Raw genomic sequence first — 23426 nt, 5'->3', positions numbered from 1 at the left:
TAATGTCGAAGGACTGGGGAATTAAAATATCATGGCTGAAAGGTGACAGCTAGTACGCGTACAATAGTGCACGCCTGATAAATAATGTAGAATAAGGTTTTACTTAAGGGTATGTCCGCACGCCGCGTTCTTGATTTGACAAAAAAATGTACCCCCTAGCAGACTTTGACACCTGTAAACACTGCGTTTGACAAAAAAAATGCGTTTTGGATGCATTTTTGACAGTGAAATCCCACGGCAATTCAGCTCTGCTATATCCCTGTTCTGTCACAGCAGCACCATAGAGCATGACTGCCCGCTGACCGAGGCAGACAAAGCCGCAAATGAGAATGAACTCAGGTGAACCTCTGACGTCAGTGCAACACAGGCAGTAATACGAGGTCCGTAGCTGTGAGGTCAGAGGTTCATCCGAGTTCATTGTCCTCGCACGGCTCTGTTTCTATGTCGTGGCCTGATTTGCGGTCACAGGTGAAGGACTCCAGCGGTGACGGCACCGCTGATTTCGCTGCTCACTTCAGTCACTCGGGTGATTTGCTGTCACAGGTGGAGGGCTCCAGCTGTGGCCACAGATAAACTAAGTGACGTCAACGTTGATAGCGCGACTCACTTCAGTTGCTGCATGGAGCTCACAGCGAGCGGTCGGGCTCTATGGCACTTGCTGTCAGTGTCAGATGTAGCAGTGCTGGAAGCGTCGTGGGACCTCATGTGGATTACGTTGGACCGGGAGGGTTGTGTTTGGGGGTTAATAAAGTGGTGAAAGAGGGTGTTTTTTGCCTTTTATTTCAAATAAAGGATTTTTTGGGAGTTTGTGTTTATTTACTTACAGTTTAGTGATGGGGGGCTGTCTCATTGACACCTGCCATCACTAAGCTTAAGGGGGCTTTAGGGGCTGTCTCATTGACACCTGCCATCACTAAGCTTAAGGGGGCTTTACACGCAGCGACCGCTAGCGATCTCGTTAACAATGTGACACGCCCAGATCATTGCTACGATTTGCCGAGATCGCTGTTAGGTCATATTGTAACGGTCACACGTACACATCTCACAAACGACGCTACATCGTTCAGCGATGTATTGTTTGACCAAGGCGTTCGTGTGGATGTTATTCGTCGTTGGCAGGGTGTCAAATGTAGCAATATGTCTGCTGCGTTCCAAACAACGAACAATATTATGAAACTGAACGACGTGTCAACGATGAACGATTTTCACCCTATTTGCGATCGTTCGGAGTCGCACGTAGGTGTCACATGCAACGATGTCGCTAACGATGACTGAAGAGCATCACGAAAACCGTGACCCCGACGACATATCGTCAGATAAATCGTAGCGTGTAAAGCGGCCTGTAGTGGCAGCTATGGGCTGCCATTAACTCCTTATTACACCGATTGCCACCTCACCAGGGCATTCAGGATGAGCCGGGTAAAGTCCAGGGACTGTCGCATTGAATGGATGCGGCTGCTGGCCGATATTTTAGACTGAGGGGCTTCCAATAACGTGGGTCTCCCCAGTCTGAAAATACCAGCCCTCAGCTGGGTATCAATATTGGGGGGAGGGGGGGGGGCTGCATGCCGTTTTTTTTTTTTTTTTTTTTATTTACTTATTGTACTGCACGATATAGACCCGCCCACCGGTGACTGTGATTGGTTGTAGTCTGACAGCTGTCACTCAACGTAGGAAAATGCAACCAAAATGTAGTGCAAACACACAGCTAAATATTTTGGTTGATGTTTTGACACACCTCATTCATTTCAATGGGCGGAGAATGCAAACAAAACGCAATGAAGAAGTGACTTGCTGCTTTTTTTTTACGCAACGATTTTGAGAAATATTTGTCAAACAAAACGCTGGCTAAAACAAAGCAACGTGCGCATGGAAATTTCTGATTTAACATAGACTGCTGGGGAAGCAAAACGCATGCATTTTGTCAATGACCGTGCAGTTTAAAACGCAATTAAACCACGTGCGCACATGGCCTAAGGCTGCTACACCTGAACCACCCGGTTCTTGTACAGACTAGAGGTCCAGCTGCGCAGTCCATAAAGACCCCTGCGCAGACTGACACAACCCCTAGCGAGATAACTCAGATGACCACTCGGACCAATAGCTCCCTAATCGGCCATCGGGGGTTCCACGCCTCTTTAAGAAACTGGGGACGGTGCATTACAAAATAAGGTGCACCAAAATAAACACAAAACCAACAAGCTGTAGTTCCAAGCAGGGTCCACTTTAGGCCCCCTTCACACGTCAGTGATTCTGGTACGAATGTTACTGTTTTTACATACCAGAATCACAAACATATGCAGATCCATTAAAATCAATGGGTCTGTGCACACATCAGTGATTTCTCACTGACCGTGTCTCCGTGTGGCGTACACGCGTGTCTGTGATTTCCGCACGGAGGCATGTCATTTTTTTTTTTCTGTCATCACGGATGATCCACGGACCACACAGTGGTGTAATCCGTGAAACACGTACTTTTAAAATAAGAAGCTTTTTAAGCTCACCTCTAGCGATGCTGTCTCCGGCTGCTGCTGTCTCTGCTTCCAAGCCGGCTAATTATTCTCAAGCATATGTAGCCGACTCAGAAGTAGTAGCAGCGGGGAGATAGTGGTGGCCGGAGACAGCATCCGGGAGAGTTCAGCACTATGGACAGCAGGAGTGTGGACAGGTGAATATAAGTGCCTGATCTCTGTGTATTATCACGGATAGCACACGGAAAACATGTGCCAAAATCTCGGCACACGGAGGGGCATATGCACCTTTAACATGACAGTGGAAAAATGTCTGTCTTTTTCACTAATATGTGAAGGGGGCTTTAGAAATATCTCTCTGAGGGAACGGAAGCCTGGGCAGACTTTAATTAGTTACACCTGCCGGGTGATAGGGCAGACCAAATTAGGCTGCTTTCACACTACATTTTTTTAACATGCGTCATGAACTTTTTTTGCTGTAAAAGCGGATACTGCTTTCACAGCAAAAAACACATGCAAACGCATGTGTTATTTTGCAGGATCCTGTCACTGGATGTTTTATGGGCGGGCATTGGAGTCATGTGATCGGGAGTGAAGGGAACTGAACGTGCCAGACTGGGAGCCGGCTTCTGACAGCTGTGGAGGCTCGTAACCAAGGTAAACATCGGGTAATTTGCTTGGATACCCGATATTTATCTTGGTTACGAGCGTCTGCACACGTAACCAACGTAAACATCGGGTAACTAAGAGAAGTGGTTACCCGATATTTACCTTGGTTACGAGTGTCTGCAGCTCTCAGGTGGGGGGGAGAGAGGGGGAGAGAGGGAGGAGAGAGAGGGAGGGGGAGGGGGAGGGAGGGGGAGTGATCACCCGAGGCTGGTTTCTGTGCATGCTCAGTAGAGCAAGCAGGATCCTGTCTATCAGCATGCCAGCGTTCACATGCTATAGTCAGGATCCAGCAATTTGCAGTATTTGGACTCAGCTCAAAAACGCTACAAGTAGCGTTTTTGAAAAATGTTAAAAACCTGCAAGTCGCTGGATCCTCACTATAACGCACGCAAACGCAGGTGAACGCATGTTAATGCGAGTCCATTGCAAATGCATTGAAATGAAAACGCATTTGCACTGGATCCGTTTTTGCTTTAAAAAAACGTTCAGGACGCATGTTAAAAAAACGTAGTGTGAAAGCAGCCTTACATAATAGAAAACACTTGGTAGCAGAAAGAAATGAATACCAAACGTGTAAAAAGAAAGACTAGACGTTCAGGACCTGGACCAGGGACCAAACCTGACTGTGTTTTTCCCTTCCTGATTTTTTATTCCTTTGCATGCTTGTCACACTTAATTTTTTTGTGTTGAAAGTTGCAGAAAATAATTCAAAATGCAAAATACATTATATAAATAATTAATAATTAAATTAATAATTAAACTCACCCGTCTCCAGCGACGCTGTCTTCAGCCGCTGCTGTCTCTGCTTCCAGGCCAGCTAATTATGCTCAGACATATTCACTGCACAGCCGGCCCAGAAGCAGCAGCAGAGGGGAGACAGCGGCGGTCGGACACAACATCGCAGGAGATATCAGCACTATGGACAGCAGCGCCAGAGACAGGTGAGTATTAGTGCCTGATCTCCGTGTATTATTACGGATAGCACACGGAGATCACAAGTGTGCCAAACTCACAACACACGGAGGGACATACTCACCTTTATCACGTCATTGTGTTTTTCACTGACGTGTGAAGGGGGCCTAAATAAGATTGAGTGACCAATTTCCTCCAGAAGTCGCCTATTAAATTGAGTCCGCCTGTGTGTAATTTCTGCACTCAGGAGGATAAATTAATACAATTGCCCGTCATAATTTTCAGAGTTATATTTTTGTACTATTTACAAAACGATATATCATTTCCATTACACTTCACAAATACTTGCCACTCTGTGTTGGTATATCACATAAAGCCCAATAAATATATTGAAGTTTGTGAGTGTAACAAAAAAAATGGGGAAAAGTTTACATTGCATAAATTCTATTTCAAGGCACTATATATAGACTTATAGAATATGTATTAAGCCCGTACACCACTCCGCTCATGCTTACATTTTGGTTTGAGGCGCCAGTGACCAGACCCCGACTCCTGTGCATTGATAGTGTGGTTAAAATGGAAATAATACATTGACATTGTGGTAATGAACCCCCGTCGTGCTCCATTCTGTTCTTTCCTGCAGCTCTGCAGACTTGGCGTTGCTGATGGAGCTCCCTGTTGCAGATTGGCAAGACTATGCACATCGCAAGTGGCTGCAGATATCCTCGCATGAGAAAGGACAGTTTTCTCCAGAATCAGATCTTAAAGAAAGCTTTGATGCTTGTTGGTCGCTCCTCCAGTAAGTAAAATCTATTCTATCCATGTACAGATGACAGACTCCGAGCTATGCAAAAATCCGGGTTAAAAAAACCCAAACATTATTAAAATATCTTTCAAAGCAACTGGACATCCTCAGGATTAGGCTTACACATCTTTAGAAAGCCAAGTATCATATCCCCGTTAGGGAACTTTGAGATAGTATAGAGGAATCCTTATATCTTAACCAGAATGGAGAGTTGTTACAAAGAACAGCGTAGCACTTCATTGCATGTTTAAAAATTCTGGTGTGAATAGGCACTATCTAAGGCTTAAAGCCTTCCTAACCTTCCATACAAAAAAAATTGGATTTGCTGCCCTCATACCCAATAACAAGTTAAAATTTCTTTTGGCGAACGTAACAGTCTAATGTATGTAAGAACTGATTCTCATGCTTTATAACATGCCATCTACTCTTTTTAAGTAGGTGATTAGTTCTTTTTATCAACATCTTACCAGCACTATAGGTTCTGCAGAACCCTTTTTTTGATTTCCCAGCATGACTTAAGTGGGCTTTACAAACTGCGATCTCGCTAGCGAGATCGCAAGTGATCGTACCCGCCCCCGTCGAGTGTGCAACACGAGCAAATCGCTGTCCGTCGCGCACAACCTCGCTTACACCCGTCACACGGACTTACCTGTCCAGTGACGTCGCTCTGGCCGGCGATCCGCCTCCTTTCTAAGGGGACGGGTCGTGCGGCGTCACAGCAACGTCACACGGCAGCCGTCCAATAGAAGCGGAGGGGTGGAGATGAGCGGGACGTAAACATCCTGCCCACCTCCTTCCTTCCTCATTGGCGGTGGAGGCAGGTAAGGAGATGTTCGTCGCTCCTGCGGTGTCACACACAGCGATGTGTGCTGCCGCAGGAACGAGGAACAACATCGCTAATTAGAAGAGAACGATTTTTTGTTTTAGGACGACCTCTCCGCGTCAAATGATTTTGGCCGCTTTTGTGATCATTTTAGGTCGCACATAAGTGTCACACACTGCGATATCGTTAATGACGCCGGATGTGCGTCACAAAGAACGTGACCCCGACGATAAATCATTAACGATATCGTAGCGTGTAAAGCCCGCTTTACTCCTGCCATTATACAGTTATTTGCCTCTCTCTCCATTATATCTGGATGCAGTGTAATGGAATGGAGAGGACAAGCAGAGAGACGAGCACCCCCTTCCTTCAATCTGGCTCTTATTTCTCTAGAGAGAGATCATTCTCCACAACAGGCAGTGAGCACCACCTTCGGACCAAATGAGCAATCAACAGCAAGTGAGTGACAGCCGCAGCATCACTTCCTGTTGATTGCTCATTTAATTCAATTCGGGGTGAGAGAAGCCGGCGGAGATTGAGCGCGGGGCTCCTGTGATGTTACGTAAGCCCCAAACTGCGGTTACCAACAGCGCTGGAACAGGAGGTGAGTACAGGGTCTTATTTTAAAGAGGTTGTCCACTACTTTTACATTGGCCTATACTTCGGATAAGTCATGAATGTCTAATCAGCTGGGGTCCGACACCCCGCACCCCCACCGATCAGTTGGTCCTGGCAGAAGGCAGCCAGAAATGCTCAGTTCTGTAGCTGCTCCATTAGCGGCCGGGAACTGGACATCCGACTGCTATTCAGATAAATAGGAGACGGATGTGCAGTACCCGGCCACGGTCAAAAGACAGAGTAGCTCCGGAACTGAGCATTTCCAGCTGCCTGCTGCCGGGACCGAGAGCAGCTGATCGGCGGGGGTACCGGCTGTCGTACCCCGGCCGATCAGACATTGATTTCCTATCCTAAATATAGGTCATCATTGTAAAAGTAGGTGTCAACCCCTTAACTGGGGGAAACAAGTGGAATCAGAAGGGATTGTACTACCGTGTTTCCCCGAAAATAAGACGTCCCCCGAAAATAAGACATAGCAGGAGTTTTCAGGGATGCTTTAATATAAGACATCCCCTGAAAATAAGACATAGCTGCAGTCAATAATGAAGTGTTATGCAGTGGTGAAAGAGTTAAAGACACTGCAGGACACTTCATTATAGGCAGCGGGCACCCCCAGAAGAGAGAAGACAGAAGAAAGAAGACCCCCGATCATACTCACCAGAAGCCGACCAGGAGCAGGTGAGCGCATCAAGGTCCTGCAGTGGCGGAACACACACACACACACACACACACACACATACACATAAGACCAGACACACACACACACACACATCAGATCACACACACCTCACACACACATCAGATCGCATCCACACACTCACAACCTCCGGCGATATTGCTTGCTTCTCGGCGGCGATACTGTGCGTGCAGTGACCTTCCAGGACCTGCCGGAGGATCACATGGCCGGAAGCATGTGGTATCTCCGGATGTTGTGAGTGTGTGAGCACGTATGTGCGATATCGTCAGTGTGTGTGTGAGTGTATGCGATCGGATGTGTGCGTGTATGCTGTCTAAGGCTGGTTTCACACTACGTTTATTTAACATGCGTCAGGAACGTTTTTTTGCTGCAAAAGCGGATCCTGCTTTTACAGCAAAAAACGCATGCAAACGCATCTGTTATTTTGCAGGATCCTGTCACTGAATGTTTAGGGGCGGGCATTGGAGTCATGTGATCGGGAGTGAGGGGAACTAGACTGGGAGCCGGCTTCTGACAGCTGCAGACACTGGTAACCAAGGTAAACATCGGGCTTGGATACCCGATATTTATCTTGGTTACGAGTGTCTGCAGCTGCTAGGAGCAGGGCTGTCTGCACACGTAACCAACGTAAACATCGGGTAACTAAGAGAAGTGGTTACCCGATATTTACCTTGGTTACGAGTGTCCGCAGCTCTCAGGTGGGAGAGAGAGGGAGGGGAGGAAGGGGGAAAGACAGAGATAGAGAGAGAGAGGGTGAGGGAGGGAGGAGGAGAGAGAGACAGATCACGCGAGACTGGTTCTGTGCATGCTCAGTAGAGCAAGCAGGATCCTGTCTATCAGCACGCCAGCGTTCACCTGCGTTTGCGTGCTGTTTAGTCAGGATCCGGTGACATGCAGTATTTGGACGCAGCTCAAAAACGCTACAAGTAGCGTTTTTGAAAGATGTTAAAAAACTGCAAGTCGCTGGATCCTCACTATAACGCACGCAAACGCAGGTGAACGCATGTTAACGCGAGTCCATTGCAAATGCATTGAAGTGAAAACGCATTTGCACTGGATCCGTTTTTCCGCTAAAAAAACGTTATGGACGGATGTTAAATAAACGTAGTGTGAAACCAGCTTAATGTGTGAGTGTGTTCTGATGTGTGAGTGTGTGTGTGAGTGTATGCGATCGGATCTGTGAGTGTCGGCAGAGTAGCACGGTGTGCAGCACAGCTGCTGGGACCGCCCACCGGAGGGCACAGGGAGAAGTGGGGTGTGTGTGTGAGTGTATGCGATCAGATGTGTGCGTGTATACTGTCTGATGTGTGACTGTGTGTGAACGTAAGCGATCGGATCTGTGAGTGTCGGCAGGAGGCAGAGGAGCACGGCGTGCAGCACAGCTGCTGGGATTGTGGGGTGGGTGTGTGTTTGTGAGTGAGTGAGTGTGATCTGATGTGTGTGTGTGTGTGTGTGTGTGAGAGAGATCTGATGTGTGTGTGTGTGTGAGAGATCTGATGTGTGTGTGTGTGTGTGTGTGTGAGTGAGATCTGATGTCAGCCAGACGCAGTGGAGCACAGCTGCAGGGAGATCACAGGGAGAAGTGTGTGTGTGTGTGTGTGTGTGTGAGAGATCTGATGTGTGTGTGTGTGTGTGTGTGTGTGAGAGATCTGATGTGTGTGTGTGTGTGAGATCTGATGTGTGTGTGTGTGTGTGTGAGTGAGATCTGATGTCAGCCAGACGCAGTGGAGCACAGCTGCAGGGAGATCACAGGGAGAAGTGTGTGTGTGTGTGTGTGTGATCTGATGTGTGTGTGTGTGTGTGTGTGTGAGTGAGATCTGATGTCAGCCAGACGCAGTGGAGCACAGCTGCAGGGAGATCACAGGGAGAAGTGTGGGTGTGTGAGATCTGATGTCAGCCAGACGCAGGGGAGGCGTGCAGCGTACCTGATGGGAGATCACAGAAGGATCTGGGAGCCATACAGACGCCCTGGGCTGGTAAGTATGACGATCCTGGGATGGGGGGGGTCTGCTTTTTGTGGGGGGTAAACTTACCCCCAACCATGTCTCCTCGAGAATAAGACACCCCCTGAAAATAAGACACAGTGCTTTTTTCAGGGCAAAAAAAAATATAAGACAGTGTCTTATTTTCGGGGAAACAGGGTAGTAGTGGACAACCCCTTTAAAGGCAGTTCTAAACAAAAAACAAGCTATGTAATCTTATTCATGTGTGATCACAGGAGGTCTGAGCATTGGTACCCCTACCAATCATGAGAATGGGGGTCCCTGAGTCCCCTGTATGAATGGAGTGTACATACAAGACTACTCCAGTCACTTTGTGTGGGAGTGAGAGCGATAGCCGAGTGCTGTACATGGAGTGCCACAGATTTTGCAGCATTCTATCTGAAATCAGATTGTCAGGCTGACAGCACTGTACAGATGCACAGTCTATACATTGATCTTACTAGCTGCCATGTGTTTGTTTCATCACTTCAGATCTGCTAACCTTCTCGATAAAGAACCAGCAGCCCAGTCTGTGACTGAGGTTGATTTTGACGGGTCAGTACATTTCCGTACAGAACTTGCAGTCATTCCAGTCTGTCACGAGTAGATCTAGAATGAGATCAGCTGTGACTTCTATTGAGGAGACCATAATGTGTTCTTTCCCATTCATTACACAGTGAGAGGAGTTTTAGATCACATAAAGAACTTTTCTTTCTTTTTTTTTTTTTTCCTTAAGTAAATGGATGAGTAATGATAGTGCTTATGTCAGAGTCAAGCAGAGGGGATTGGGTGTGCGGAGTAGCGGAGCTTGTATATGCACAATAGTACGAGCACCTGTCTTTAATTTCTCTCCGCAGGCAGGAAGAAGAGGAGATATTAGAGAGATTGTGCAGCGATCTGAGCGTTGGGAAAGAACCGCGTGCTGTGCTTTTCTTCAAGGAAGAGGGAAATAAAAGGTTTGGAAGAAAACAGTACACAGCTGCAGCAGTGCTGTACTCCAAGGTACAAGTGGAAGCGATTTGGGCCGTGTGAAATCCTCCTTTTCGGAACGGTTAAGTCCTTTTATGTCAGACCGCATGATGTAGAATTACATTGAATTTAACAGCCCCCTCTGTTTTTGGAACAGACCAATTTTATCATTCAACTAAAAAGTTATTTTTTATGCATCTATATTCTCTCCCACCACAACGCTTTATACTGCTGAGCTACACCTGGGACAATTAAAGAACTGGTAAACCATTATCTAGGAAGGCATGTTAGGTGACATCATGACTTTCAACACCACGCGTATCCATTTGCTTTTCCTCTGGGTTATTAAAGAGGACCTGTCAGGTCAGATAGCCCTATTAAGGCCGCTTTACACGCTGCTACATCGCTCAAGCGTTCTCGTTGGGGTCACGGAATTTGTGACGCACATCCGGCCGCTTTAGCGATGTCGTTGCGTGTGACACCTATGAGCAATTTTGAATCGTCGCAAAAACGGTCAAAATCGCTCATCAGTGACATGCCCCCCTATTCTCAAATAGCGCTGCTGCACGGTGTACGAAGTAGTTTGTGTGTTCCTGCGGCAGCACACATCGCTATGTGTGACACCGCAGGAACAAGGAACCTCACTTTACCTGTGGCCGCCCGCAATGAGGAAGGAAGGAGGTGGGCGGGATGTTACGTCCCGCTCATCTCCGCCCCTCCGCTTCTATTGGGCGGCAGTTTGGTGACGCTGCTGTGACGTCGCTGTGACGCTGAACGAACCGCCCCCTTAGAAAGGAGGCGGTTCGCCGGTCATAGCGACATCGCTAGGCAGGTAAGTACTGTGACGGGTCCGCGCGATGTGCCCCACGGGTAGCGATTTGCCCGTGATGCACAACTGATGGGGGCGGGTACGCACGCTAGCGATATCGGTCATGATAGCCTTTAGTCTGCAGAACTAGGGTTAATCTGCAGGTTAATAGCATTATGAAGGAGCATGGCTACTTTTCACTTGGGAGAAAATGAACTTTATTCCTTCTGCGAGTTGCCGCCGGCTTTCAGTCATTGGCTTTCAGTACAGCATCCGAGCACCTTCCTGATGCTGTTACCCTACTGATTAACCCTATATCTGCAGGATAATAGTGTTATCCAACCTGACAGGTTTCTTTTAAACTACATTAAAAAAAATTGTACCATAAGCAAATATGCTCCAGGTAAAAAAAAGTGTATAAAACCTCTTCCATTACTCAAGTGTATGGGCGCCATATGGTACCGTAGCATTGTATGTCTTTGTTTTAATGTAAAGTCTCTGCTTGGAAATATATTTTGAATCTTGAAGGTTACATTATACCACATTTTTTTAAATATTAATCCTTTTTTCAAGCAGAGTAAAAAAAAAAATCACAAAACAAAAGTACTCCGTTTCCAAACTGGTGACTTTAATACGATTTTAAGCAAAGATTCAGCAAAGCTTTCAGGACAGTTTTTAAGTGTTCTGTTTTGTAAAATAGTAATTATATGGAGAAAAAATAAACTATAGGTGGACAGGAGCATCCCAAAATGTAATACAGTGGAACCTCGCTTAACGAGTAACCCAGTTAACGAGAATTTCGCTTAACAAGCAAAGCTTTCTGTAAATTTGTAACTCTGTTTACGAGAAAGCTTTGCTGTACAAGCAAAATACTTACCGCACACACCTCCGGTTCCGTACATCCACCGCGCTCTGACCCGCTCTTACAGTCCACACAAACACACACAAGCACACACAAACACACACAAACAAACACGCACGCACACATATACAGTATTATGCTCACCTTACCTTCCATTCCATCGCCGGCCTCATGGTTCTTGTAGTTCGCCGGTAGATCGCGACGAGGGAGGAATCTTCGCGGCGAACTTCAAGATCCAGGAGGCAGGCGATGGAACGGAAGGTAAGGTGAGCATAATATGTGTACCTTCCATTCCATCGCCGGTCTCCTGGGTCCTGTAGTTCACCGGTATAGGCTGTGTATCGGCAAGCATCGCGACGCGGCAGGAACTTCCTCTGTCAGCCACTACTCAAAGGCAGCGCGCTGACCAATCAGAAGCAAGCGGCTCCTGCCTTTGACGTCAGCGCTCTGGGTGCGGAAGTTCCTCCCTCGTCGTGATGGTTACCCGATACACAGCCCGTACTAGCAAACAGCAAGTCCCAGCAGGCCGGCGATGGAACGGTAGGTAAGGTGAGCATAATATGTACGTGTGCGTGCGTTCTTGTGTGTCTTTGTGTGTGTATTTGTGTATGTGTGTGTTTGTACGTGTTTGTATGTGTGTGGAATGGCACAATAGGGGACCAGGATGGGACATTTTACCAAGTTGTGGAACAAATTGTCTGCATTGCAATGATTTCCTATGGGAAATCTTGCTTTGCTGAACGAGTAACTTGATTAACAAGCACAGTCCCAGAACGGATTGTTCTCGTTAACCAAGGTTCCACTGTATTTGTATTCAGTAATGCAAAAAAAAAACAAACACCAGATACAGACAAATTAATACTAGTTAAAAACATGCACCAAACCAATATGTCACAATGACAATAAAGGGGCGGCTTGGTGGCTCAGTGGTTAGCACTGCAGTCTTGCAGCGCAGGGGTCCTGGGTTCAAATCCTACCAAGGACGACATCTGCAAGGAGTTTGTATGTTCTCCCCGTGTTTGCGTGGGTTTTCTCCGGGTTCTCCAGTTTCCTCCCATACTCCAAATACATACTGATCGAAAATTTAGATTGTGAATCCCAATGGGGACAGTGTTGCTGATGTAAGTAAAGTGCTATGGTTAATGGCGCTTATAAGTGAATAAATATTACTATTATTATTATAAATGGTCTAAGCTGACATAATGAGCCAAGAAACTTGCTGTCAGGAGATATCCGTAAAGATCCCCTGAGAAAGTTGAATTTCGGCGATACGCTGAATAATGTGGATTAACACATTGGATAAATACCAGTCCTGGGAAGAGGATAGGGGGGTTAAATGATTAGGTAATTATATTATTTTTTTCCTGTAAGGTGCAAAAAATCCTCATGCGTATTGCCGAAGTTCATCTTCTTCAGGGGGCTCTTCATGGATATTTGCTGTCATGGAGTGTCTTGTCGCTTAGACTGTTATTCTCATTGTGGCACATTGGCTTTGTGCCTCTTTTTTTACTTTTATCTGTATCTGGTGTCTTTTTGGTTTACTTAATAAAAATATTTTGTTGTGTTCTGTCCAAGCATAGTTTCTTTTTCTCCTTCTTATTGATTCTTTACTATGCAGTGCGCACTCCCTACTATTTTGTTGGTTTCTCCTGATCAGCGGGAAGAGATATAAAGCGGGCGCTGATCCTTTCTCACGTATTCATCAGATTGTTGCTCTCCTGCAGGCGATCTCGCATGGCGCCCCTGGCACTGAGGAGATTGCCGTGTGCTTTGCCAATCGCTCAGCCGTTCTCTTTCACCTTGGCCATTACTCTGTGAGTATTGTTTACTTCTCTGCTGTCATTCTAGAGGTTTGTCCTACTCAAGTTTTCAATGTAAATCATCGTCTGCGCACACCACATGCAGTAGATCTGTCATTTTTCTTATTTCCGCTCACACACCCGCTGTTATACACTGTGATGTCTCTCTCATTCATCTGTCATTTTTCCAGCCGAGGCTTTCAGCACTCTAACTATTTTTTTAATCACGAAGACTTAGAAGAATATAAATAGCTTGTTCACAAGCCGCAGGTAGCATGGTAATTGAATTATTTTTCGAAAGACCTTTTCATCTTAAAGGTGTAGTTCTCATGACAGGTGGGACAAGTTAATCACCTTTCGGCTACTTATCCTGCAATTTGTGATTAAAGGGAACCTGTCAGCAGAAATTTCGCCCAAAACCTAAAAGATTCCCCCTCTGCAGCTCCTGGGCTGCATTCTAGAAAGGTCCCTGTTATTATTGTGCCCCATGTGAGACCAAAATAAAGACTTTATAAAGTGGTACCTTTTTGTATTCAGATGCTGTAAATGTGACACGGGGGCGGGCTTTCTGGCGTCCGTTATTCTGCCTCCTGGTCCTGTATGCCGCCCCCATCTCTCCATAGCTGATGCACCGCCCACTGCTCCAGCCATCCCCGCGCATGGCCTGTGCCAGTCTCACGGGACTGAGCAGTGTGACCGCTGGTGACGTGTGCGCAGGCAAGTGATTATGGGCGGGGCTGTGATTATTATCAGCAAGTACCCGCCCATAATCTCGTGAGCGCGCAAACCTCATTGGCGGTCACACTGTGCTCAGGGTAGTGCTAGACTGTATGGGCTGCTTCCAGGGATGACGTCCCTTTTGTCACGTGATAGTATTTTGAACACGCCCCTATCACGTGACAAAAGGGACGTCATCCCTGGAAGCAGCCCATACAGTCTAGCACTACCCTGAGCACAGTGTGACCGCTGGTGAGGTGTGCGCGCTCACGAGATTATGGGCGGGTACTTGCTGATAACAATCACAGCCCCGCCCATAATCACTTGCCTGCGCACACGTCACCAGCGGTCACACTGCTCAGTCCCGTGAGACTGGCACTGGGCATGCGCGGGGATGGCTGGAGCAGTGGGCGGTGCATCAGCTATGGAAAGGAGCGATGGGGGCGGCATACAGGACCAGGAGGCAGAATAACGGATGCCAGAAAGCCCGCCCCCGTGTCACATTTACAGTATCTGAATACAAAAAGGTACCACTTTATAAAGTCTTTATTTTGGTCTCACAGGGGGCACAATAATAACAGGGACTTTTCTAGAATGCAGCCCAGGAGCTGCAGAGGGGGAATCTTTTAGGTTTTGGGCGAAATTTCTGCTGACAGGTTCCCTTTAAAGCCCAACTCCATTGTCAAGACCACATTTTTAATTTTTTTTTTTTGTAATTTAATAGCAATGTAGCACGCTTGCGTACATTTACCACCCAAATTCTTTTTTCATGATTGCTCTGACTCTGTCAACACATGTAAAGCTGTGGCCACACAAGCATATGGCATCTGGTGCGAGAGCATTGGATGCGATATGCTAATGACCCTCAGCTCTTGGGGGCACTTTGCACACTACGACATCGCAGGTGCGATGTTGGTGGGGTCATGTCGAAGGTGACGCACTTCCTGCGTCGCTCTCGACATCGTAGTGTGTAAATCCTAGATGATACGATTAACGAGCGCAAAATCGTCGTAATCGTATCATCGGTGTAGCGTCTGCGAATTCCATAATTACGCTGACCTGACGGTCCGATGTTGTTCCTCGCTCCTGCGGCAGCACACATCGCTGTGTGTGAAGTCGCAGGAGCGAGGAACATCTCCTAGCGGCGGCACCGCGGCTCACGCCGGCTATGCGGAAGGAAGGAGGTGAGCGGGATGTTTACATCCCCTCCGCTCCTATTGGCCGCCTGCCGTGTGACGTCGCAGTGACGCCGCACGACCTGCCCCCTTAGTAAGGAGGCGGTTCGCCGGTCAGAGCGACGTCGCACGGCAGGTGAGTGCATGTGAAACTGCCGTAGGCGATAATGTTTGCTACGGCAGCTATCACAAGATATCGCTGCTGCGACGGGGGCGGGGACTATCGCGCTTGGCATCGCAGCATCGGCTTGCGATGTCATAGTGTGCAAAGTACCCCTTGCTCTGCTGCGAGCATGATCCAAGTGTCCTTTTACTGTAATGCGATTCTCCGATCATTTCACAGCTGTGGAGGAGAGGGAGGGACTAATCTTCCCCATCTCCTCCATTATCAGCTGATGAGATTATCGCACTGCACTCCGGAGTCATCCGAGTGCAGTGCGATGTTTCACTCGCACCCATAGACTTCTATGGGTGTGATTGAATTCAGATCGGATTCCACCCACAGCATGCTACGATTGTTTTCTCTGTCCGATTAAGGCTGAGAAAAAAATTGCAGATGGGATTGGCCCCATAGAGTAACATGAGTCTGAGTATAATGTGATTTTATATCACATTACACTCTGCTCATTTTACTCGCCTTGTGTCCTTACCCTAAGGGTATGATTCCACTTGCATACAGCTTCCGATGCGAGAGCATCGGAAGCGATCTGCTTATCACCCTCTGCTGCGAGCGTCAGCCGAGGGTTATGTGACTGTAATGTGATCTTGCAATCGTATCACAGCTGCGAAGAAGAAAGGAGGGAGCACTTTCTCCCTCTCCACCCCGGCCTGTCTCTGCGTATATTGCCCTGCACTCGCATTACATACGAGTACAGTGCGATGTTTAACACGCAGATGGACGCTGCCCCATAGTTTTTCACTAGTGCGAGTGCAATCCGATGTTTTATTGCTTTGCACTCTCTCATGAAAATCACAAGTGGAATCATACCCTAATAAGCACAATCACTGTGGTCATTAGCAACCATGTGGGGTACACACGACCCACCCAGCAAGTAACAAGATGGTGCCAGGCCATTGCATTGAAGGTAGACTCTAATGGAAGTGAATATGTGTGTGTGGCATAAGGAGAGGGTGGATTACATTTGACAAAAACTTATTGAGAAGTATTTATCTAAACAATTATACCACATTTCTTGAGCAAAACCATCCAGCTAAACACCAAATTCATACAGCCCTATTTTTCTGACATCCTCATTTATCAATTATATTGAAAAAACTGAGCAGGACTTTGCGTAGTGCAACTAATTTACTACTTCTTGCCACTTTTTCCATTAGTAAATGCATTAGACCATGTTAAGAAGCTGACATATTTCTTTACATTTATTCATGATGCTCAGTCGCTACATTTCCTAGAGTCTTTATAAATAGATGTATAACTTCTTTTACAAAACTATAAAGCAAGGTTATAGGGAGAAGGATACCCTTTAGGTCAATTTTTTTGCTTATAGAGGACATGTTTCTCACTCAAAATAGGCTAATATTTGCTATTATTTTATTCTCACTGCTCCCTTGAATATTGTGGGTTTTTAATTCTTTTTTTCAAAGCTGCCATACAGTTACAGAGCTAGAGGCCTTTTTATTTAGAGCTACTTTTTACAGTAGCTCATATGGTAAGAAGAGCGTAAAGACATAGACAGGGAATACTGTGAGCCACACCCCATTGGTATAAAAAATAAAAAGTAAAAATCAGCACTAGGCAAAAAATTGCATATCTCTAGATATGGCAGATTTAAAATATTTTTTTTTTAAAAAGATGTAGTCTATATGTAGTTTAGAATAGATAGATATCTATCTATCCTGTAGCTATATAATGCCACAAACCCTCTAAAAATATTTCATGTGGCACTAAATGGTGATTAACCTAATAGATAAATTAAAAAAAAAAACAACCTCATGGGGTCCTCCATATTTTTGTTACCCAGCGAAGGTAAAACAGTTAGATGCAGGCTGATGTTACCAGGCTGGGAAGATCCATGGTTATTTGGACCTTCCTAGCCTAAAAATAGCAGCCTGCAGCCACCCTAGAAGTGGCGTATCACATTAGATGCACACCTGAACACGGCCTGAAGCGGTGGCAATCGGGGTAATGGTTTATGGGGCTGATTTTAGCTATGTAATGTCAGCTGGCATCAAGCCTAGGGGTTTGTAATGGAGAGACGTTCATCAGACACCCCTATTACTAACCCAGTAAGTAAAAAGAAATAAACACACAAAAATACTTTATTTGAAAAAACATTCCACAAAACTTTTCTTGGTTCACCATTTTATTTAAATGCTGACTGTGTGTCAACCAACTTTATTGATACCTGATATGTTTTGTTTAGATGCGTTTTTTGATTTGTTTATGCTGTTTAAAAGTGGTAAAAAAAAGTGCATTTTTTACATACGGATTTTCCTCATCTAATGTGAGTCTATGGCGAAATTCCTCACTGAAAAATCAGTGAACCCGCAAGATAAATTGACATGCTGCGGTTTGGACAAACACACCGCAGTTCAGATTATGCTGAGTAAAAAAAAAAAGCACAATGGTCAGGAGGTTTCTAGAAATCCCATTCATTTTGATTGTTGTGGAAAATGCTGCGCTTTTGACACCACGAAAACACGCAGTTTCAAAAAAGGCGAATAACACTTATCGTGGGTACGTACCCTAAAACAATTTGAAAAGCCACAACATTTTTGTACAATACGAAGTTGCACAGAAATTTTGTGACTTTTTGCATTTTCACACCAATTTCAATAAGTTCCACATGAATGGTAATATCTGGGCAGAGGATGGGAGATGGCTGCGCCTGCCCATCAACTTCATCAATAGTGGCACCATTCCTTATAACATTACTGACGCAGCGCACAAAACTGAGAAGATGCGGGGAATTCAAGTGGCGATCACTTCTCAAGAAATTCAGCACATTGTACTCCAGCAAGGCCTTCATTAAGACTGACGTGCGCAAAGCCAGTCTTAATAAATCAGCTCCATAGTGTTACTCTCCTTTCAAAGCCTCATTCAGAAATCCATTCTTTGGTATACAGAAAAAGAATGGTGCTTTCATCCATTTTTTTCCCATGTGTCTATTTTTACCAGCTGATTTTCTGCAAAAAAAATATATTTCGTACCATTAAATATTAAAATAGGACAGGACTCCTACAATGGCCAAATACAATTTGAGTGTTATCATCTTTTTTTCCACAGACCCATAAATTTAAGTCCTTCATGACCTTTCCGTTTTCCATTTTTTATTTTTTTTTCATTTTATTTTTTTTTCATTTTTTCCTCCTATTCTTCCAAGAGCCACAACTTTTTTTATTTTACAATGTTGCTGCGGCTTAAAAAACGTAATTCCAGCATTTTGAATTTTTTTTCTCGTTACATACACTGTTTACCAATCAGATTTATTTATTTTGTAACTTAAACTTGTGGGGTATTTGTATATTTCTTCGGCGCTCCATTGGGAGACCCAGACGATTGGGTGTATAGCTACTGCCTCCGGAGGCCACACAAAGCATTACACTAAAAAGTGTAAGGCCCCTCCCCTTCTGGGTATACACCCCCCGTGGGATCACGGGCTGCTCAGTTTTCAAGCTTTGTGCGAAGGAGGTCAGACATCCACGCATAGCTCCACTGTTTTTAGTCAGCAGCAGCTGCTGACTATGTCGGTTGGAAGAAAAGTGGGCCCATATGGGGCCCCCAGCATGCTCCCTTCTCACCCCACCTTTGTCGGGTGTTTGTTAAGGTTGAGGTACCCATTGCGGGTACGGAGGCTGGAGCCCACATGCTGCTTTCCTTCCCCATCCCCCCTGAGGGCTCTGGTGAAGTGGGATCTTACAGGTCTCCAGGCACTGAGACCGGGCTCCATCCACAGACCCAGAGAACCTGCTGGAGATGGAGCTGAGTATCGTCAGGGACAGGGCCCTGCTACATTAAGGTACTCTGTGTCCCCGGGCAAGCGCGCACACACACACCAGCATTGCTGGGAGTGCTAGTGCGCCGGGGGCAACAGCGCGGAGCGCTCGTGCTATTATTCACTGCAGCTTAGCTGAGTGAATTTATGTATTGGGAACTGCCGCGCCGGCCGCTGCTGGGTGTTTTTTGCACTGTGGCGCGGCTGGGACTTGTGGTGCGCCGGGGACTTCCGCGCTGGCCGTGCACAAGGACGGCCGCGCTTATTACTCGAGTCCCCGGCTTTGCGGCCTAGTTTTCACTTCGTTCCCGCCCCCAGCCCTGCCAGTCAGGAGAGGGGCGGGACGCTGTACAGAAAGTCAGCGCCGAGGGCTGTAGTCTGCTTTGCATTCTCCAGCCCCCTTCACTGGACACAGTGGGACGCCAGTTTCCCGCTCTTCTCTGGGGCACGCCCACGGCCCGCCCCTCTTCTCAGGATGCCGGCAGCCATTCCTGCATGCAGTCCGAGCTGGGGAACGGAGACAAGCTCTGGGCAAGCAGTCACAGGGCTCTGGCGACCACACACCCGCGTTATAGGCGGGCGGTAAGCAGCACCTGAAGTGCTGACCCCTAAATACCGAAGTGTCCATTTATATTTTATGCTTGCATGCTATACACTGCACTGTAGGTCGCTATTTTTGGCTATATGCCCTCCTAGATGGCGAGATAACAGCAGCAAAAAAGCAACGGTGCTAAGGCACAGGCTTTCTATGCTGCTTGTATTGCATGTGCTGAAGTGTTCATTTGTACTTATGCTTGTATGTTATACATTGCACTGTACGGTCGCTACTCTTGGCTATATTCTCCTAGAGGGCTGGACAACAGCAGCAAAAAAGCAAGGGTGCCAAGGCACAAGCTTTATAGGCTGCTTGTATTGCATGTGCTGAAGTGTTCATTTGTACTTATGCTTGTATGTTATACATTGCACTGTACGGTCGCTACTCTTGGCTATATTCTCCTAGATGGCTGGACAACAGCAGCAAAAAAGCAAGGGTGCCAAGGCACAGGCTTTCTATGCTGCTTGTATTGCATGTGCTGAAGTGTTCATTTGTACTTATGCTTGTATGCTATACATTGCACTGTACGGTCGCTATTCTTGGCTATATTCTCCTAGATGGCTAGAATACAGCAGCAAAAAAGCAACACAGGCTTTCTATGCTGCTTTTACTGCATGTGATACTGTTCCACCGGCAGGTTCCACTGACCCCCATTGTGTGCAATGCTCCCCTGTAGCACTTGGTCAGCCGGGGTCTCTACTAGAGGTGGCCAAAGGAACCACCTGTGAACCCTGTCCAGGGACAGGGACGGAGTTGCAGTTTCGGCTGATAGATTGTCATGGGATAGAGACTTTGCAGTCCAGACAGGCCATGGGCAATCTTGATCAATGCTCCCTGGCCACCCTCATTTGGAACATAATCAGTGCTCCGGGGGGGTCCCAGGCATTCCAGGGTAAAGGCTCTGACACGGACGACAGTCCCAGACAGCCTAAGCTAGCTCGCTGGGTGCGGCTCTCGGCTTCATCACTGGTCTGGGTCCCAGCAGGAGGACTCTCTGTATGATGAGGCAGACGTAGCTGATCAGGGCTTTGATCCTGACACCGCTCTCAATCCGGATACACCGGATGGTGACGCCATAGTGAATGATCTTATAGCGTCCATCAATGGAATGTTGGATATTTCTCCCTCAGCTCCCCCAGTGGCGGAGTCAGCTTCACAGCAGGAGAAATCCCTTTTCAGTATCTCATGCGTATAGTGAGTACTTTTCTGGCCACGCTGACTTCAGAGAAGCAGTTCAGAAACACCACGCTTACCAGATAAGCGTTTCTCCAAACGTATTAAGGATACACGTTATCCCTTTTCCCCCCAATCTCCAGGCTTGCGGCTAGATCCATAGTTGCAGTGGAGATGGGACTTCACTTAAAGATGCCATTGACAGACAGATGGACCTCTGGTTGAAATCTGTCTGTGAAGCTATCAGCGTGTCGGTTGCTCCGGCATTCGCAGCCGTATGGGCACTCTAAGCTATTTCAGCTGGTCTTGCGCAGCTGGTCTTGAGCACATGTACATCTGTGCCGCAGGTGGTGTCCTTAACCTCGCAATGTCTGCATTGCGACTTACCCTATTAATGCTGTCCTGGAGGGACAGTCGAGGTTTCGGTCCTTCCCAGGCTCGGGCAGGTCCCAATTGTCCTCGTCCAAAAGGGCTCAAAAGGCTCAGAGGGGCTCAGATTCCGGCCGGGCTCAATCACGCCCAAGGAAGGCAGCCGGAGGAACCGCTACCAAGGCGGTCTCCTCATGACTTTCAGCTCTCTCTCTCCGCATCCGCGGTTGGTGGCAGACTTTCCCGCTTGGCGACATTTAGCTGCCACAGGTCACAGACCGGTGGGTGAGAGACATTGTGTCTCACGTGTACAGGATTGAGTTCTGTTCTCGTCCTCCGGCTCGATTCTTCAGAACTTTCCCACCCCCCCCCGAGCCGATGCTCTTCTGCAGGCAGAAGGAGTGGTAATCCCTGTTCCTCTTCAGGAACAAGACACGGTTTTTCCTCCAATCTGATTGGGGTGCCAAAAAAGGATGGCTCTTCCGTTCCGTTCTGGACCTAAAACTGCTCACCAAGCACGTGAAGGCCAGGCGGTTCCGGATAAAACCTTCCGCTCCGTCATTGCCTCAATGTCTCAAGGAGATTTCCTAGCATCAATAGACATCAGGATGCTTATCTCCACGTGCCGATTGCTCCAGAGCACCAGCGTTTGACACGTTTCGTTATTGAAGACGAGCATCTTCAGTTCGTAGCCCTGCCCTTCGGTCTGGCGACAGCCCTACGGGTTTTCACCAAGTTCAGGGCAGCAGTGGGAGCAGTCCTGCACTCTCAGGGTCACTCTGTGATCCTTACTGGGACGATCCACTTGTCAAGGCACCCTCTCAAGAGGCATGCCAACACAGCCTGAACGTGGCGCTGGAGACTCTCCAGAGTTTCGGGTGGATCATCAACTTTTCAAGGTTAAATCGGGCACCGACCCAATCGCTGACATATCTGGGCATGGAGTTTCACACTCCCTCAGCGATAGTGAAGCTTCCGCTGGACAAGCAGCGTTCACTACAGACGGGGGTGCAGTCTCTCCTTCAAGGCCAGTCACACCCCTTAAGACGCCTCATGCAGAGGCAGTCACTTTCGCGCAGTTTCATCTGCGTCCACTTCAATGGGACATGCCTTGCCAATGGGTTGGGGAGTCGACGTCCCTAGACAGGAACGTCTCCCTTCTCAGACGGTCAAGGACTCTCTTCAGAGGAGTCCATCCTTCAGATCAATGTTCTGGAAATCTGGGCAGTGTATCTTGCCCTGCAAGCCTTCCAGCAGTGGCTGGAAGGAAAACAGATCCGAATTCAGTCGGACAATTCCACAGCGGTGGCATACATCACCCACCAAGGCGGAACACGCATCGCCAAGCCTACCAGGCAATCCGGCGGATTCTGATGTGGGTGGAAGACAGAGCATCCACCATATCCGCAGTTCACATCCCGGGCGTAGAAAATTGGGAAGCAGACTTCCTCAGTCGCCAGGGCATGGACGCAGGGGAATGGCCTCTGCACCCAGAACGGTGTCAGGAAATCTGTAGCCGCTGGGGGATGCCGGACGTCGACCTAATGGCGTCTCGGCACAACAACAAGGTCCCGATTTTCATGGCGCGGTCTCACGAGCAAAGAGCTCTGGCGGCAGGCGCCTTAGTTCAGATTTGGTCGCAGTTCCAGCTACCCTATGTGTTTCCACCTCTGGCACTGTTGCCCAGAGTGCTACGCAAGCTCAGCTCCGATTGCCGCCGCGCCATCCTCGTCGTCCCAGACTGGCCGAGGAGGTCGTGGTACCCGGATCTGTGGCATCTCACGGTCGGCCAACCGTGGGCACTCTCAGACCGGCCAGACTTACTGTCCCAAGAGCCGTTTTTTTCCACTGAATTCTACGGCCCTGAACCTGACTGTGTGGCCATCGAGTCCGAGATCCTAGCGTCTTCAGGATTATCTCAAGACGTCATTGCCACCATGAGAAGGGCTGGGAAGCCGACGTCTGCCAAGATCTACCACAAGACGTGGAAGTTATTCTTATCTTGGTGCTCTGCTCAGGGAGTGTC

General features: G+C 47.4%; 1 protein-coding gene across 1 annotated transcript in view; it reads left to right on the top strand.

Annotated features, from left to right (window-relative positions):
- The window catches only part of SMYD4 (SET and MYND domain containing 4), a 31043-nt gene extending 12743 nt beyond the window's left edge, over window positions 1-18300 (top strand). The window contains exons 2-5 of the mRNA XM_075333439.1: window positions 4696-4851; window positions 9835-9979; window positions 13341-13430; window positions 18109-18300. Coding sequence (XP_075189554.1) covers window positions 4718-4851; window positions 9835-9979; window positions 13341-13430; window positions 18109-18300 — 561 coding nt within the window. The 5' untranslated portion in view covers window positions 4696-4717. The remainder of the gene's footprint in view (window positions 1-4695; window positions 4852-9834; window positions 9980-13340; window positions 13431-18108) is intronic.
- Window positions 18301-23426: the final 5126 nt, after the last annotated feature.

The sequence above is a fragment of the Anomaloglossus baeobatrachus genome, chromosome 2 (genome assembly GCF_048569485.1).
Source record: "Anomaloglossus baeobatrachus isolate aAnoBae1 chromosome 2, aAnoBae1.hap1, whole genome shotgun sequence".
NCBI lineage: Eukaryota > Metazoa > Chordata > Amphibia > Anura > Aromobatidae > Anomaloglossus > Anomaloglossus baeobatrachus.
Note: the sequence above shows the minus strand (reverse complement) of the source record. Positions and strands in the feature narration are given on the sequence as shown.